Source organism: Artemia sp. Qi Xiang Cuo, chromosome 19 (genome assembly GCF_049724085.1).
Source record: "Artemia sp. Qi Xiang Cuo chromosome 19, ASM4972408v1, whole genome shotgun sequence".
Classification (NCBI taxonomy): Eukaryota; Metazoa; Arthropoda; class Branchiopoda; order Anostraca; family Artemiidae; genus Artemia; species Artemia sp. Qi Xiang Cuo.
Genome location: NC_142812.1, coordinates 21723160 through 21740808, shown reverse-complemented (window position 1 = coordinate 21740808; position 17649 = coordinate 21723160). Strand labels below are relative to the sequence as shown.

The window sequence follows — 17649 nt, the reverse complement described above, 5'->3', positions numbered from 1 at the left end:
ATGACCAAAAAAATGGAGGGCAACTAGGCCCCCTCCCATGCTCATTTTTTCCCAAAGTCACCCGATCAAAATTTTAAGATAGCCATTTTTGTTCAGCATGGTCAAAAATATAATAAATACGTCTTTTGGGATGACTTAATCCCCTAAAGCCCCTGGGGGGAGGGCTGAAAGTTATGAACTTTACCCAATGTTTACATATAGTCTTGGTTATTGGGAAGTATACAGACGTTTTCAAGGGGGATTTTTTTATGGTATTCTGGGGGTTCGGGGATTTTGTGGGAGGATCTTTCCATGGAGAAAGTTTTCATGTGGGAAGGGAAGTTGCTATAAAGGGGGTGCCGGATTTCCCATCATTACTTAAAAAACGATCAGAAATTAAATAAAAAAAATAAACAAGTTTTTCAACTAAAAGTAAGGAGTAACATCAAAACTTAAAACGAACAGAAATTATTAAGGTCGCCCCTTTTTTTTATTAAGTTATGATTGGGTTCACCCCCTAGTCAAAACCTCGCTCTTTAAGCCTAAGGTTTTTTAGTACTTTCATACGAGCTATTTATTCTAATTAACGACCTTTGTGATTAAGGGGTCATTTTTAAAGAATTTGAAGAAAATTTGAACTTTAGCGTAAAGAGCGAGGTATTGACTAGGGGGCGAACCCCCTAATATGCGTATTAAAAATATATGGATATAGAAGTTCGTTGCGTAAGTTAATTCGTAAGTTACTTATATTTATTACTAATAAAAACGTTCGTAAATAAAATTGAACAACTTTCGAGAAAGCCATTTAACCAAATAAAAGTAAAATTAATATGCAATTTTTTTTTTTTTTTTTTTTTTTTTATTCTTGCACGGTGAGCCAAAAACAACCTCTATTAATTCAAAACCGTTCAAAAATTAAGTAAAAAAAAAATTTTTTTAACTGAAAGTAAGGAGCAACATTAAAACTTAAAACGAATAGAAATTATTCCGTATACGAAAGGGGCTGTTCCCTCCTCAACGCTTCGCTCTTTATGCTAAAGTTTGACTCTTTCTCACAACTTTATTTTTTAAAACAATGAAAAAACTTTAGTGTAAAGAGCAAGGCGTTGAGGAGGGGACAGCCCCTTTCATTTACGGAATAATTTCTGTTTTTTTTAAGTTTTAATGTTGCTCCTTACTTTCAGTTAAAAATAACTTGTTTTTTTTATTTAATATACAACAGGCATTAATATAAGTGAATAAATAAATCTTAAAACGAGTAAAACTTGAATTGAATATTCAAGTCAAACTTAAAACGAACAAAAATCACTACAAACAAGAGTTTGGCAACTGCCCCCTTCCCCCTCCCCTGACTGTAAAACTCTAGAGGCTACTGTATCATTTGCGTTTAATTGAAAACTATATGTATCTTGAACAGTCCTTGGGAAGAACCAATAAAATTAAACTGAATATTCAACATATATTTGATATTAATTGCTGAAGGCTCATTAATTCAAGATTTTATTTCAGCAATTCAAGATTTCATTTTATTTTTATTAATTCGTTTTCATTAAAGCGCAAATGACGCAGTAATCTTTAGACTTTTACAGTTAGGGGCGGGGGAAGGGGACAATTGCCAAAATCTTGTTCGTAGTAATTTTTGTTCTATTATAAGCTTGATTTGAATATTCAATTCAAGTTTTACTCATTTTGGGATTTATTTATTTATTTATATTAGTACGTGTTTTGTGTTTGTCTGCTATGACTGTTTATTTAATTTCTCTTCGTCTTGGGTTTCATTTTACTCATTTTTGGATTTATTTATTCATTTATATTAGTACATGTTTTGTGTTTGTCTGCTATGACTGTTTATTTAATTTCTCTTCGTCTTGGGTGTCATTTTACTCATTTTCGGATTTATTTATTCATTTATATTAGTAATTGTTTTGTGTTTGTCTGCTATGACTGTTTATTTAATTTCTCTTCGTCTTGGGTTTCATTTTACTCATTTTCGGATTTATTTATTCATTTATATTAGTACATGTTTTGTGTTTGTCTGCTATGACTGTTTATTTAATTTCTCTTCCTCTTGGGTTTCATTTAAACCTAGGCAAATGGTTAATTAGTGGCAAATCAGGTCATAGGTTTTCTAGAGGCCTGGCACCATGAATTATGTCTTTAAAAAATTTTTATTGATTGGGGGTTAGGTTTGAGACGTTACGAAAAAACTGATTATTTCAAAAATACAATGTCAGCTAAAAAATCATAAAACGATGTCAACAAAAGGATAAAAAGGTTATTACGATGATTTTTGAGAAAATGCAGCAGGTGAATGGAAAGACGTTGCGTTTAAAACCGCTTTTATTTTTAATTATGAGGTTTAAATGATGAGAACTTTGATCAGCGTATGTAAAATATACTCTTTCGGAATATTTTATTTTTACCTATCTTATTAGTTTGGGCTCGATAGTATTTAGAAGACGTATGTGTATAAAAATAAGGCTAAAAAAGTCAATCATTCACTTTCAGTATACATTTTCCATCAACAATACAGGATTCTGCTAAACATCAGCCCAAACTTTGATGTTGTAGGTTTGAGAACATGGGAAAAATGTATTTATTTAAAAAAAAATTCATGGTGAAGGAAAGAGGAAATGAGGGGAGGGGTGATTGAAGCCTTCAAACTAATCAGGGGGAATATCCTCGTCCATTATGTAAACGTAATCTTATTTCTTATATAATACACAGTTATTGTTCGACTCTTTACAGCTACAGGAAAATATTGAAAAGAATACGAGTTTCGTCTGTCTAACAATTGCCAGAGATAGACTTAAACGAATCAATTTTTTTCCACACTTAAAACAAGGTTACGTACAGTAAAATAAAAATGATAAGTAATTCGATTTTTTGTAAAACAATAAAGGAAATCTATGTAAGAAAACTTTGAGAAGGGACGTGAAATTATTATTTTAATGGGATTTCTTTTAACACAAGAGACCAGAACTAATGTTATAATGTTACTGTTTGAATATACAGATTACTTAAAAAAAACACCCTTTTTGAGATTAGATTAATATCATAGGAGGAGCAGTGAAGCACAAAAAAGTCACTTTTATATTTGTTGCAGAAATAGCAATTTTAAAATAGTTACTATATGAATATATGGATTTCTTAAAAAAATAATATATTTCGAGTTTTGATTAATTTCTTATAAGGGACATTCAAGCGCAAAGACTTTTAGAAACAATAACAATGCTAAAATGATAACAATTTTAATATATGGATTCCTTAAAAAAAAGAAAAAAAAATAACACACTATTTTGAGCTTAAGTTAATGTCACAGGAGGTTCAGTAAAGCAAAAACAAAGAACCTTTATACTTATAATTTCAATTTTGAGTTTAAACTAATTGAGATCAATTAAATTGATTTAATTCAATTTAAAATTTTGAATTAATTGATATTAATTTTATTTTGATAAATTGAATTTAAATTCATTTAAACTCGATTTATGTTTTAATTAATTAAATTAACGATTTGCTTTAGTTAGTATTGTATCAATGTATTTCTATGAGAGGTTGATTTTTTTTCGTTTGGAGGTGTAGTGACGTACTATTATATGATAGCTTGCTTCTTAGAAATCATGGTCAAACGTCCAAATAACGTTCGACGAAGCACTAAATTGCTAAAGTTACTGCTAGTTACTGCTTTTCTGTTTAACAGCCCCCTGGCAACAGTCTCATAACTTTTTATTCTTATTAAATAAAAAATAAGTTATTGCAAATGAAATTAAAGAGTGACATTAAGACATAAAACGAATAAAAAATTATCTGAAATATTTGTAGTGGTAGATTTCCTTGCGATACGCGGGATTGAACCTGTCAACCTTTGATTAGGGTGCGCAGCTGCATCCACAACGTTGTCGCAAGGTATTTTGAAGGATAATTCTTCTAATTATTTATTTTCAACGGTAGAATTTTAGTGGCTGATTTACAGCCGCTTTTTAGTGCAGCCTAGAGTAGATGTGGGGATTTATTTTGGTAAGATTGCCGCTGACAATATAATTTAGCTAGGATTAAAGTGAATGCATAACTTGATGCATTATTTATCCTATTTCATGATTCAATAATCGCTTCTGGAGAAAATTAAACTTTGAGCCCTTAATGGAGCCCAAAAAGGTTAAACAATCTATAGTAACCAACATTTCAAAAACAGATTCCTAAAAAAACTATCTACCGAGAAAAAATTGCCATTTGCATCTGATTCAGGAATGAAAAATAGTACTATTACTACTCCTAACATGTCATCGCATTACACAGCTAACAGTGTTCAACAGACCTACGTCAAATTCTCCTCCCCCACGAACGGTTCACACCTTCCTTTGGTGCACACACACTTAAAGTTCTAAGGTCCTAAACATCTATATATAAGGCCTCCTCCAGCCCCTGACAGGGATGACCTTCTTTCCGTTTAGCACTAGACGGTTGGCCAAAAAGAACAATCATTGGCAATCTGTCATCATTCATCCGTACAACGTGTCCTAACCACCTCAACCTTTCTTTCATTATAGCCCTGGAGAGCAGTATTGAACCAAATTTTTCGTATAGCCTATTGTTTGAAATACGGTCAGTCAGCCGGGTACCCAGAACAATGCTTAAGCAATTTCTCTGGAAAACGTCAAGCAAATCTTCATCCGCTTTTCGGAGCGCCCATGCTTCAGAGCCATATTTGACCACTGTCATCACTGTAGCTTACAATATTCTAATCTTTGTTTGCAGACTTATCTTCCTATACTTCCAGACTTTTTTTAACTGCAAAAAAAAAACTCCCTGAGCCTTGGCTATTGTACTTTTAACATCTTAACTGCTCCCATTGTTATTACTAATGATACTACCGAGGCAAGTGAAGCTGTTCGCTTGATGAGTCTTGTCGTTATCGAAGTTCACTTTTTTCATTTCACTTGTTCCTAACCTTAGCGACCTAGTCTTCTTAACATTAATTTTCTAATCTATTCTAGGACCCTGAACTTGCAAAACTTCTGAAACTTCATTCATTTTGTTCACGCTTTCATCTAGAATGCGAAAATCATCCGCATAATCTAAGTCCAGGACAATTTTTCCGCCCCATTTGATTCCGGGGTCTCCCATTGCCTTTTCTGTGCTCCTTAAAACAAAGTCCATCAAAATTTATGGAAAAAAAAAAATAAAAGAGGTTTAGCTTGGTTCCCAACACCACGAGCATTTCCCAGTGATTTAATTTGTTAGTATTACCAGTGATTAATTAAAAAAAAAAATCTGAAAAAGAAGTTTCTGAAAGAAAAGTAAAGCGCCAGATTAAGCTTAATACGAGAAAAAATAAATTTATATAATAGTTCAAACTTAAAACGACCAGAAATTACTATTAAAGAATAAATGAAGCCTAAAACGAACATAAATTAAATAACAATTATAGGAAACAAACAGACAACAAGTATTAATATAAATGAATAAATAAATCTTTAAACGAGCAAAACTTTGTTCAAAATTTGTTCATAATGGTTGGCTAACCATAGAAAACTAATGTTCAACATGTGCTAATGTAGGTGAATAAATAAATCTTAAAACGAGTAAAACTTTAATTGAATATTCAAATTAAACGTAAAACGAACAAAAATCAATACAAACAAGAATTCGGTAACTGCCCTCTTCCTCCTCCCCTTATTGTAAAAGTCTAAAGCCTTTGTCATTTGCGTTTTATTGAAAACTATATGCGTTTTATTGAAAAAGTTTTATAAAAACTATTTTGACTAATCCTTGGAAAGAACTAAGAAAATTAAACTGAATATTTGATATATTATGATATTAATTGCTAAAAGCTCAGCAGTTACTGTAATTTTTATTTTCTGTGTTGTAAATGTAAAAGGAAATATTTGTAATATAATTTGCTTTCAGTATAATTCGTGACTTATCATTCAAGTTAACAAACGGGATTCTAAGACTGCCAACAGGGGTGTATTCAGGGGTTTGGGTTGCTGGGTTTGCCCAGTATCTTCTTCAATGTACTTGTAGTGTATGTATGAACCAGGGTTACCAAATGGCGACGTCAAAAAAGAGTGCAAATCAAGGCCAAAAAAGAGTGATTTTTGCTCAAAAAGAGTGCGAGTAAAAAATTTGCGCATCCCCTCTTCTGAACGCGCTCTGAGGGGAAAAAGAGTGCATTGAACACGAAAAGTGTGCAAGTTGGTACCCATTTTCCTTCGGTTAAATGCTCTTTTGACGAATATGCCAACTACTGACGTTTAAAGTGAGTAAAAACTGACACCCAAAAAGAGTGATTTTCACTCTTCCGTAACACCTTTGAGGTAAAAAAGAGTGCGTTTCACACGAAAAGTGTGCTAGTTGGCAACACTGATATCAACTTTCATTTTCACTTGTAGTGGACATGTATGACCGTCGTGGACCGCCTGACATCAATACTCTTAATCACCCTAGAAGCTATTAACGACACGTTCGTATGGAGAAAAAGAAATAGTTGTTCTTGGTATACCTGAGTATACCAAGTCATGAGTATACCAACATGAAGTCCTGAAATTATGCAATACGTATTAAAGATGCATATACAATGCCTGTTAAAGGAAGCGGATTCAATAAGGAAGATGGGATGTAAAAGGCTTTGTGCATTTCATTCGGGCCTGATTAATTTTCCCATTTTTATGAACTTGGAAAGTTCTTTAATAAACGAAAGCTTTAAATTAGCCTTTCCAAAAGCTACCTGTCTCCCCTACCTATGTTTCTTCGGGGGTGTAAGGAAAAGAATAGTTTTTGTTAATAGCCTTGTTTTGTTTTTTTTATTATTAAAAACTAGTTTTTGGTATGGAAATCCCTGAGTCTCATTAAAATATTCATGCCATATTTGAGCTGTTCACATGTTCTATACTGTTTTTGTTATTAGTTTTATGGTTATACTAGTTGTTTTCAGTAATTTTCTTCTGTTTCTTAGGAGGATATAAGATTAGCTCTATTAAATCATTCGGAATTTCTGCAGAAAATGGGCGAGCGTCCAATTAAGCAGCCTGTGGAGCGTTTAAGTTCTATACGTCGATTCCTTAAGGTTTTACTGTGTTTTTACGTTTTTACAAGTTTATAATTTATAGATGGTGATAATCCCTGTGGATCTGATAATGGCAACTGTTCTCATCTTTGTCTAATAAGTTTTAACAGAACGTATGTATGTCGGTGTCCGCATGTGATGAAACTAATGGAAGACGGAAGAACCTGCACTGGTATGTTGTGGCATATTTAGCTTTTTCTACCAAGAATAGTTCATTTGTTGTCTTACTTTGCTTTTTGTTTGGTGTAGTTTTTTTTTTCGTATAAAAAATAACAATAAAGAAAACATGTATGCAGGGATTCCGAAATCTCTTGCTGTCATCCTAGGAGTTGGTTTTTTTCCTCGGGGGATATTCTGCGGAGGAGGAATCCATTCAAGCTGAATAGCAGGTTTCTATGCTCAATCTGATTTGGTGAAGGGAGAGAATTCTTGTCAAGAGCGTACACTGGAGTAGGGCCTGGGCCTACCCGCTTGAAATCCTAACTTTTTCAAGTAATGTTGCACTTCTTGCAAAAATTATTAAACAAAATATTTTTTTTATTATTGCCTTTCCCCCTCCCCTTCTCGAAAAAAAAATCCTGTGTACTTGCCTAATTCTAGTCATCATGCATCTATCAAGAGGTTTCTTGAATCTCAGTTCAAAATATAATGCTGATTAACTACTAAGAGTTTGGTTAAGGAGGAGAGAGGAGGTTGCGGGAGAGGAGAGAGGAGGTAGACCAATCCGATACTTTTATTGCTAGAAGTAAGTGCCATTTGAGCTTTTAGTTATTGTTTGTAGTTTGGTTAAAATTCATCTTTACGTTCATAAGATGATCATACAAACAGTGGTGTAATTTTGTCAAAATCCTTTAGGAGGAAAAGTCTGAGCAAATTTTCCCAAATCAAGTGAAAATGACAATGCAGACTGAAAAATGAGCCATTTAGTAGCCTACCACAAAGGTAAAGATATACTAAAGAAAATTGACCCGTCTCTGTGGATGCTTGAATTATACAGGCTTATCTTAGTTTTACAAGATTTTGAAAGAAACTAAATTTCAGCCTGGGAGGAGAAACTGGGGTAGGGGGGGGACAAACAGCGGTCTGGGAGGAGCAGTTGACTCCCACGCCCCCCTGCCCCATAGCAAATTACGGCCCTGCATACAGGCAATTGAAGCTGGAACTGAATATGAATATGTATAAAAGATAGTCTTCATTATTTCGGTTCTATCATTGTTTCGTGCATTTGAGATACATTTCTGAAGTTACCTCATTTTACAGCAAACGTGACATGTCAGTTTTTGACTGGACACAGTCTCATGTTGCTTAAAAACAGCGGCCCATTGATCAGATTTGCTGCTGCATTTCATGGCCCCTTGGTACTAGACTTTTTTAGCATTTAAAGTTTACTGCAGCTAATTTTACTGTTTTTTCAAAAGCATTTGATAACCTGGACGTTTCAATCATTCTTGACGAAGCCAAATAACTCACTGCATTGAAGTTTATTATGAGAACGCAAGACGATTTTATTACTGATTAGAGCTTTGTGTCCTTCCAAATGGGAATAAGTCCTAATTTTACCCCTTGTTTTGGTTCTGCCCTAGGTAATTAATTAAAACATTTATCCTTTCTGGTTATTTTTAATAATGTTAAGAATATTTAACGAAGTCTTCAACTCCGCATGACACTTAACTATGTAGACTCGGGACATGTTAGTACCCTTATTACATTACTTTGTGTTGACTCCTTGTTTGCAGTGATTTAATAATGTTAAGAACATTTAACGAAGTCTTCAACTCCGCATGACACTTAACTATGTAGACTCGGGACATGCTCAATACCCTTATTACATTACCCTTATTACATTACTTATTACATACCCTTATTACATTACATACCCTTATTACATTACTTTGTGTTGACTCCTTGCTTGCAGTATTAAAATACGATATTGACAAAGGTAAGCTCAGATTGAATAGTAAAAGAAACCTCAAGTATTTTTTTTTTTGGTTCAAAGTAAAAAACTGAAAGCACAAACTCAGAACTTAGTAACAAGAACTCTATAAAATCCTTCGGAGTTCGGTTGAATGTTGACCTTGTTTTTGATTTTTATGTATCGAAATTGGCTAAACCTGCGAAGTTCTTCCTAAAGTCATTTTCTCTACGTCGAAGATTTAGTGTTCCGATAAGACCTTTAAGAATTGTTTATTGTTTTTGCTATCAACCTTCTTTTGATTCTGTTTCGGCCTGTTTCGGCCCCATGTCCCACCAAAGATCCAACTTGTAAAATTAGAATGATCAATAAATGATTTTAAAATATTCTTTTTTCTTCCTTCACTACTTATCAAAATGGTTTAAATTAGCTTCATATAATGTACCTGGAGATAAGACGATACTCTGGCTCGTCTTAAAGACAGAACGAGTTTCTGTTCTTTTTTTGTACTAAAAATAGTACAAATGCACTGCAGATGCAAACACAGCTTTTGGGTGATCCTATCAAAATAAAAGCCAGAATCATATTATTTTTTTCTAGCTAACGAGCAGATTTTACTATTTTCTCGAGCGAATGAAATTAGGGGTGTTGATTTGGACCAACCCTACTTCCATATAATCCCGCCAATAAGTATGCCAGCCGTGCTGACTGCTGCCGCTTTGGACTTTAGTGCAAAACAAAAGAGAATATATTGGTCAGACGTACAACAGAATGAAATCAAATGGACTGATTTGAATGGATCTTCAATCGAAACTATTTTAGATACTGGTAAGTTTGTACAGTGGTTTAGCTGTAATGCTTTTGATTCCTATGTTGGAAATAATTAATGATAATCTCCTTGGTTACCCTCAAGAATAAGAGAATAAAGATTTCCTTGTGTTTCGCCACCGATGTCATCCATAACTCCCGAAAAAAGGCCCTTTTCCCTAGTCAAATTCCCCTCCCTTCCCCCTCCGACCTCGCCTTCATCTTTCCGCATCATCAAAAAAACCCTTTCTACACTAATAAAATTTTTCACTGACGCATATAGAAGAAGTTTTGTCTCGTATATAGTTAATGTGTTAAATAAGTGAATCCCCTCCCCCTCACTCTCACTTTCAGAGTACCTTCCAGTTGTTTATAGTTTCGCAAATTTTGAGCTTTTTTATATTCTCTCTCCTTTTTTGTTTATTTTTTAGTCACGAGACTAAATTTTGTACTTGTGTTTTTATTTAGTTTACTCCCTTTGTTTTAACCCTGCGAGTTTTTAATTGATTTGACATTCTTTTACATTTTGTATAACTTTCTTGACATTTTTTTTTTACTTGCTAGACCGATTGTATTGGTAAAGTTGTTTGTAGGGTGATTTAACCGTGGTGCTTTTGATTCATACTTTGTTGAAAATGGCTAATGCCAAGAGTAGACCAGCTTCTCAAAAAGTAACTCCCAAAATATCGTATATCAGTTAAGCTTATACGAACAGGTCTATGACCTCAATTAAGTCATAGAAAGGTCAATTTATTGCCACCGCTCTATTGCTACATACAAGGGTCAGAAAATTAATGGATTTAGAAAGATTTCGCTAAGACTTTCCATCTTAAGTTAAAAGAAAAACAGAAAGAAAATTTGCTTTCTTCGAGCTGTAAACCCTGACAAGAAGATTCATCGGATTTGAGCTGAATTGTAAGCAAAATAGTTATCTTTGTAAAGTTATGACCGATAAATTAACCTAGTTTCATGGAATATTTAAGCCTTGTAAGTGAATCAGGGACTTGAATGCTTGCTCACGACTATCATCCTAAATGTTTTGACTGTACTATATTCAACCATACATCTAAAGTGCAATTTTCTGACATCACTTCTTCTGGTTTGACAGTCTGGCATTTCTCTGTTTCTATTTTGCAGTGTTGCATGTTTATTATGTATGTTTATAGGATTAAAGCACCAAGGACATTAAAATGAAAACATTTTTACCCCCTTGCCCCATAGTAAGTCTACTCATACCTCAAATCAGGGATATCTCTTTTGGTTGTTATACAATTACTAAGGTTTTTTCGTTGTGTAAATTCTCTCCTTTGTCACCACACGGAATCGTAAAAGGAAACAAGCAGAAACTTTTCCTGTTTACAGACAAGCCCAACAAAACGGTGTAACCCTCAGTTTACCTGCATCTGATCATCGAGCAATACAACAATCAATATATTGGTACAACCATTATGTTTATTTGGCCTATTAAACAAATATGGACTAGTGGGAACATATAAAAATAAAGCAGTACAAGCGATATTGTTTGAGTCATTTGAAAGTAAAGATTCTATTGATATGTTAATAGCCAGCTAAAGAGATAAATATAACAGAAAAGGATAGCCGAATGGGTCTTTCTAATAAGATGCTTTTGTTGGTGAGTCATTTAACTAAAAATGTGAAGTGTTTAACCTGAAGTAATTTAAATGATATCCATATTAATGTATAGATTGGATTTATGGCGGTGTCTGTCTTTTGCTGTAACAATCAGGAAAGTTACTCTCTGTCTTTTGCTATAACAATTAGGAAAGTTACAGTTTCTAGAGTGACATGAGCATATATTGTTTTCGCTGATTTTCTGCTTATTTTTCACGCATGTTCCTTATTTTTAAACTTGGGACCCGTTAAGCGTAAAACTGTATAACTGAATATCGAAGCTTTTTTCATTAAAAATTGAGTTCCCGGGTTTTCTTATTTTTTTAAGACGTTTATGATTGTGTAAGTTCCTACTTAACCAGTTTAAAGAATGAAATTTTATTTTGAGTGTCCTTGGTACTGTAAAGGATAATTTGCTGCATAAGTATAAGATTTTCTGTCCTGTACTGACCTTCTAAGGCTTAAAGTCAGGCCTCTCAGTTTAAATTCTAAAGTGTCTGATTATCAATCGTGGTGTAGGATTTGATTAGCTTTTTCTGTTAGTGTACAGTTTAAATTATATTGTTTTAATTATAATTTCGTTGTATCTTCAAAAAATAAACAACAAGTGAGAGAAGGAACGAGGCAAAACATAGCGGATGATATTGCTATAAACGGGTTGTTAATATTTCGAGATTAGGTTCTATTTTTTGACGAGAACGCTTAACGCTTATTGACCGTGGAGATCGTAAAGCATGTATATCTAATCAAGAAAACTTTAAAAAGTGATTTTCTTTCTTAACTTTTTCATTCTTATCCTAACTAGCTTATTTACTGTTCAAGTACCAATGATACCTATGGAGGCTTCTGAAGTACCTTAAAATTGCGATTTTCTAAGGTTTTTCTCTGGGTAGTTTCAAAATTATGAAATTTTAGGGCAATATCAAATGTTCGTCAGTGTTGCTACGTTGAACCTTTAAAATAAGTACACAAGACTAATTAGATAAATTTGGCAACGCTTTTCGTCTCTAAAAATTTAAACATTAGCAATGTGCTGATTCCCAAAGACAGTTATATCTTCAAAGAAAAGCCGCACCTTCTTAGACTATTTGGTGCAATACTTTTTATCTGATTTTTACTGATTTTCACCTTTTTTGGGGAGGGGGGGGGGCTGTGTAAGTTTACTCTTAATCGGTTAAGACAATCAGGTTGCATTGAAACTGTCCTTTGTACTTTAAGACAAATTCCAGGATGATTTATTGGGTGGTAAAAAATTTGAAAGATTTTGAAAGATCAACCCCTTTTATTTTATACATGTCATCTAGTCAAGAGAAAGAAAAGCCCAAATGCACATAAAAAGTGGGTATACCGTCATGGCTGTAACTCTTGTAGGCATAGAAAATGCATATGGTTTGGCTATTGATTGGTTAGCTGGAAACATTTTCATCTCATCCTATGGAAAATCTTACAATCGAATCGTAGTCACAACTCTCGAAGGGAATTATATGAATGAAATTATTCCAGATGGATTGAGTGAGGTATTTCTTTTTTTTCTTTGTTTTTATTTTTACCCTCGCCTGCAAGCAGAGCCGTGTCCAAAAATTCTGTTTGGGACAAACATTCTGGGGGGGGGGGGGGCAAACCCCCAAAAACCCCCTGGATACGGCCTCGCCTGTCCGTTTACACCTTTTTCAGCTCTTGTTGTTAGTAAAGGTGGTAGCTTTTATTTCTGTTTTCTTTTTTATTGTTTCAATATCTTATTTTTTACTGCTAATGTTCTCTTGTGTATTATACTGAATGATCCATGAAATTGATGGGTATAAAATCTTTTAATATGTTTTTCTTTTTTTACGGTTATTATTTCTTTGTGATCATTGCTTTATTTCACCATATTTACTTTCTTTTCTTAAATGTAAAACTAAGGTTCGTATTCCTGATTCTGATTTCCTAGCTAAAGGGAGGATTTTTTAAGAAAGACTTAAGAGATATATAAAATCTCAAGATATCATGGAGTGGAAGAAGAATCGTCGCTTAGCTTGGCTAAAGTTTAATTTGGTACTAAAATTTAGTTTTAGTTTCTAAAGCTTAATTTTGATTTAAAATTAAATTGACTTTGTTAAATAATTAAATTTAATTAATAATAATTTAATTATTTTGATTAAATATCATTTTAATACACATTCCGAAGTTTTATTTTATTTTAATTGAGGTGACTAAAGCTTGGTTTTAGTTTCTACTTAAAATTCTACGATCCAAGAATATAACATCCTTGACGTGGATGCAGTTTAATTTCGTGTACTTCTGCTGAATAAGGATATGGATGAAGTTTTTTAGCATATGACAAATATGGAAAACTGAAAAAGCTTTTACATTTGGCTCAAACTTTTTGTTTTACCCAGATTTTTTGCTTGAATTGCGAGTTCGTGGATGAAAATCTTCGTTAGTCGAATCTAAGGTCTATACATACAAATTAACTTTGAAAATCTGTATGAAAGTTGACTTTAATTTTTCCGTTAAAAGTTGCTTTAAAGCCTTTGGTTTTTTTTTCATGTTATGATATGCACATTGTGCACAGTTTTTCGCTAAATATGGAGTAATAAATTTTCAGTTATGACAATTCATATATGAAAAATTTTTTGAAAGAGAATCTGTACATTCTTTATCGAAACAGAGATTCCAGACAGACAAAGTCAAAGACTGGAAGAGATTAGCTATTGCAGAGAATCGGAAAAAATTATTTTCCATTATATATATTTTATTTTATCTTAATTCGTTCAGCTCTTTGCTTTTCATTTAAAAGGGTACGCATTCGGGTTGCTCCTGGTCTTAAATTTCAGATTTGTGTTTACCAGTTTTTTCTATTGGATTTTTTTTTTTATCAATGTATGTTTTTTCGTAGTCTTCAATTTATTTGTAGCACCCATATCTGATAGCGACATAACGGAGGTCTTTTCCAAAATGTCAGCTTTTTGTCCTGTTCAATATTGGTAACTGATTTTCTGTTTTTGCTGTTTCTTGGTTTGCATCGTATAAATAATCCAAACACAAAATTTGGGGAAGGAGATAATTAAAAAGCAGTCTTGAATGTCGGAGGTTAATTCCTGCTTTATGCACAATACACTGATTTACGATGTTGTCAAATTCTATATACGTTTTTTCGTATGCAGAAAATGATTCGCGTAGAGCAAGTAATGATCTCCTGGCTCTCTTCCTTTGGCAGGGAGAGCAATGCGTGGGTGGGGGAAAATCTTCCGACGTTTCCGGTGTTTTTCTTCCAGATTCCTTCAGGTACCCATATGGAGCTGGGTTGACTCTTGCTGAGCTTACAGAGTCGCACTGCTGACCCACATTTCAAACCAAAGAATCAGCGACACCAGGACTGCCCTTACAGACACAGGATTACGAACCCCTGCCCTTACAGACACAGGATTACAAGTCCAGCACGTCAACTGCTCGGCTAGTAATCCTAATTTGAAAGGGAAGGGGAAAACATCAAGTGAAACTTATGAGTTATCGCCGTTGAGACATCAACGCATCTTGTCCCTAATTGTCACCACTGACCCAAACTTGAAACCAAAGAATCAGTGACGCCAGGGTTCCCTGCCCTTACGAATGCAGGATTGCAAGTCCAGCACGTCAAATAATTGGCTAGTTAGGCCCATTTCAGAGGGAAGGACAAAACATCAAGCAAAACTCATTCGTTATCACCGTTGAGACATGAACGTATCTTGTCCCTAATTGTAACTGCTGACCCATAGTTCAAACCGAAGAATCAGCTACGCCAGGGTTCCCTGCCCTTACGAACGCAGGATTGCAAGTCCAGCACGTCAACCAATAGGCTAGTAAGGCCAATTTCAGAGGGAAGGGCAAAACATCAAGCGAAACTCATAAGTTATCCCCGTTGAGACAAGAACGTATCTTGTCCCTAATTGTAACCGCTGACCCACGTATTAAACCAAAGAATCAGTGACGCCAGGATTAAAACCCATGCCCTTACAGACGCAGGATTGCATGTCCAGTACGTCAACCAATCGGGCAGTAAGGCCAATTTTAGAGGGAAGGGCAAAACATCAAGAGAAACTAAATGAGTTATCACCGTTGAGACATGAACGCATCTTCTCCTTAATTTTAACAGCAGATCCACATTTCTAACCAAAGGATCAGCGACGCCAGGATTCAAACCCATGCCCCTATGGACGCAGGATTCTAAGTCCAGTACGTAAACCAATCGGGCAGTAACGTCAATTTTAGAGGGAAGGGCAAAACATCAAGCGAAACTAAATAAGTTATCACTGTTGAGACATGAACGCATCTTCTCCCTAATTTTAACAGCAGATCCACATTTCAAAGAAAAGTATTAGTTACGACAGGATTGAAGCCCTTGACGTTCCTGACGCTTGATTGTATGTCCAGCACTTAAACCAATCGGGCAGTAACCCCGATTTTAGAGGGAAACAAAAAACATCAAGGGAAACTAAATAAGTTATCACCCTTGAGACATGAACGTATCTTCTCCCTAATTTTAATAGCAGATCCACATTTACAACCAAAGGATCAGTGACGCCAGGAGTCACGCCCATGACGCTACGGACGCTGGATCTCAAGTCCATCACGTAAACCAATCGGGCAGTAACCTAAATTTTAGAGTGATAGACAAAACCTAAAATAAAAATAAATGAGTTTTCCCTTTTGTGAAAAGAACTTATCTTCTCTTTAATTGTAACCGTTGATCCACGTTTCAAACCAAAGGATCAACGACGCCAGGATTCAAATCCATGACCTTATGGACGGATGATTGTAAGTCCAGTACGTCAACCAATCGGACAGGAAGGACAATTTTAGAGGGAAGAGCAAAACATCAGGTGAAACTAAATAAGTTATCACCGTTGAGACATGAGCGTATCTTCTCCCTAGTTGTAACCACTGACCCACGTTTCAAAACAAAGGTTCAGTGTCTCCAGGATTGAAACCCATGACGATCTGGACGCTTGATTTCATGTCCAGCACTTAAATCAATGGGGCAGTAAGGTCGATTTTAGAGGGAAGGACAAAACATCAAATGTAAATAAATAAGATATCACTGTTGAGACATGAGCGCATCTTCTCCCTAATTGTAACCGCTGACCCACGATTCCAACCAAAGGATCAGAGTCGTCAGAATTCAAACCCATGACGCGATGGACGCAGGGTTGTAAGTCCAGTACGTCAACCAATCGGGCAGTAAGGTCAATTTTAGAGAGAAGAGCAAAACATCAAGCGAAACTAAATACGTTATTCCCGTTGAGACGTGAACGCATAGACGCCCAAGTTTTAACCGCAGACTCAAATTTCTAAACAAGGATATAATGACTTCAGAGTTAAAGCCCATGACGATCTGGACGCTTGGTTGCATGTCCAGTACGTCAACCAATCGGCCAGTAAGGACAATTTTAGGGATAAAAGAAAAACATCAAGTGAAACTAAATGAGCTATCAAAATTGAGACATGACCATATCTTTTACTTACTTTGACCCGCTGACCCACTTTACAAACAACCGGAACAGTGTCGCATGATTTGAAGCCATTGACCCTAGGGACGAAGGGTCGTAAGTCCAGTGGTTAAACCACACGGGATGTAAGGCAAATATTAATGAGACAAGCAAACATCAGGTGAAACTAAATAAGTTATCACCATTGAGACATGAACGCACCTTCTCCCTAATTGTAACTGCACATCCACATTTCTAACCAAAGAATCAACGACGCCAGGATTCAAACCATGTCCCTATGGACGCAGGATTGCAAGTACAGCACTTCAATCAATCGGGCAGTAAGGCCGATTTTAGAGGGAAGGGCAAAACATCAAGCGAAACTACATAAGTTATCACCGTTGAGACATGAACGCATCTTCTCCCTAATTGTAACCGCTGACCCAAGTTTCAAACCAAAGAATCAGCGACGCCAGGGTTCAAGCCCGTTACCCTATTGACGCTGGATCGCAAGTACAGTACTTCAACCAATTGGGCAGTAACGCCGATTTTAGAGGCAAGGACAAAACCTCAGGCGAAACTAAATGAGCTATTACAGATGAGACGTGAGCGCATCTTCTCCCTAATTGTAACCGCTGACCCACTTTTCAAACCAAAGAATCAATGTCGCCAGGATTCAAACCCATGCCCCTATGGACGCAGGATTCCAAGTCCAGGACGTCAACCAATTGGCCAGTAACGTCAATTTTAGGGGCACGGGCAAAACCTTAAGCGAAAATAAATAAGTTATCACTGTTGAGACATGA

The 17649-nt window shown here is 35.1% G+C and overlaps 1 protein-coding gene across 1 annotated transcript in view; it reads left to right on the top strand.

Annotated features, from left to right (window-relative positions):
- LRP1 (LDL receptor protein 1) overlaps positions 1-17649 on the top strand; it is a 654607-nt gene that overhangs the window by 281844 nt on the left and 355114 nt on the right. The window contains 4 exon segments of the mRNA XM_089105022.1: positions 5887-5993; positions 7089-7217; positions 9558-9785; positions 12768-12913. Of these exon segments, the coding sequence (XP_088961148.1) occupies positions 5887-5993; positions 7089-7217; positions 9558-9785; positions 12768-12913 (610 nt within the window).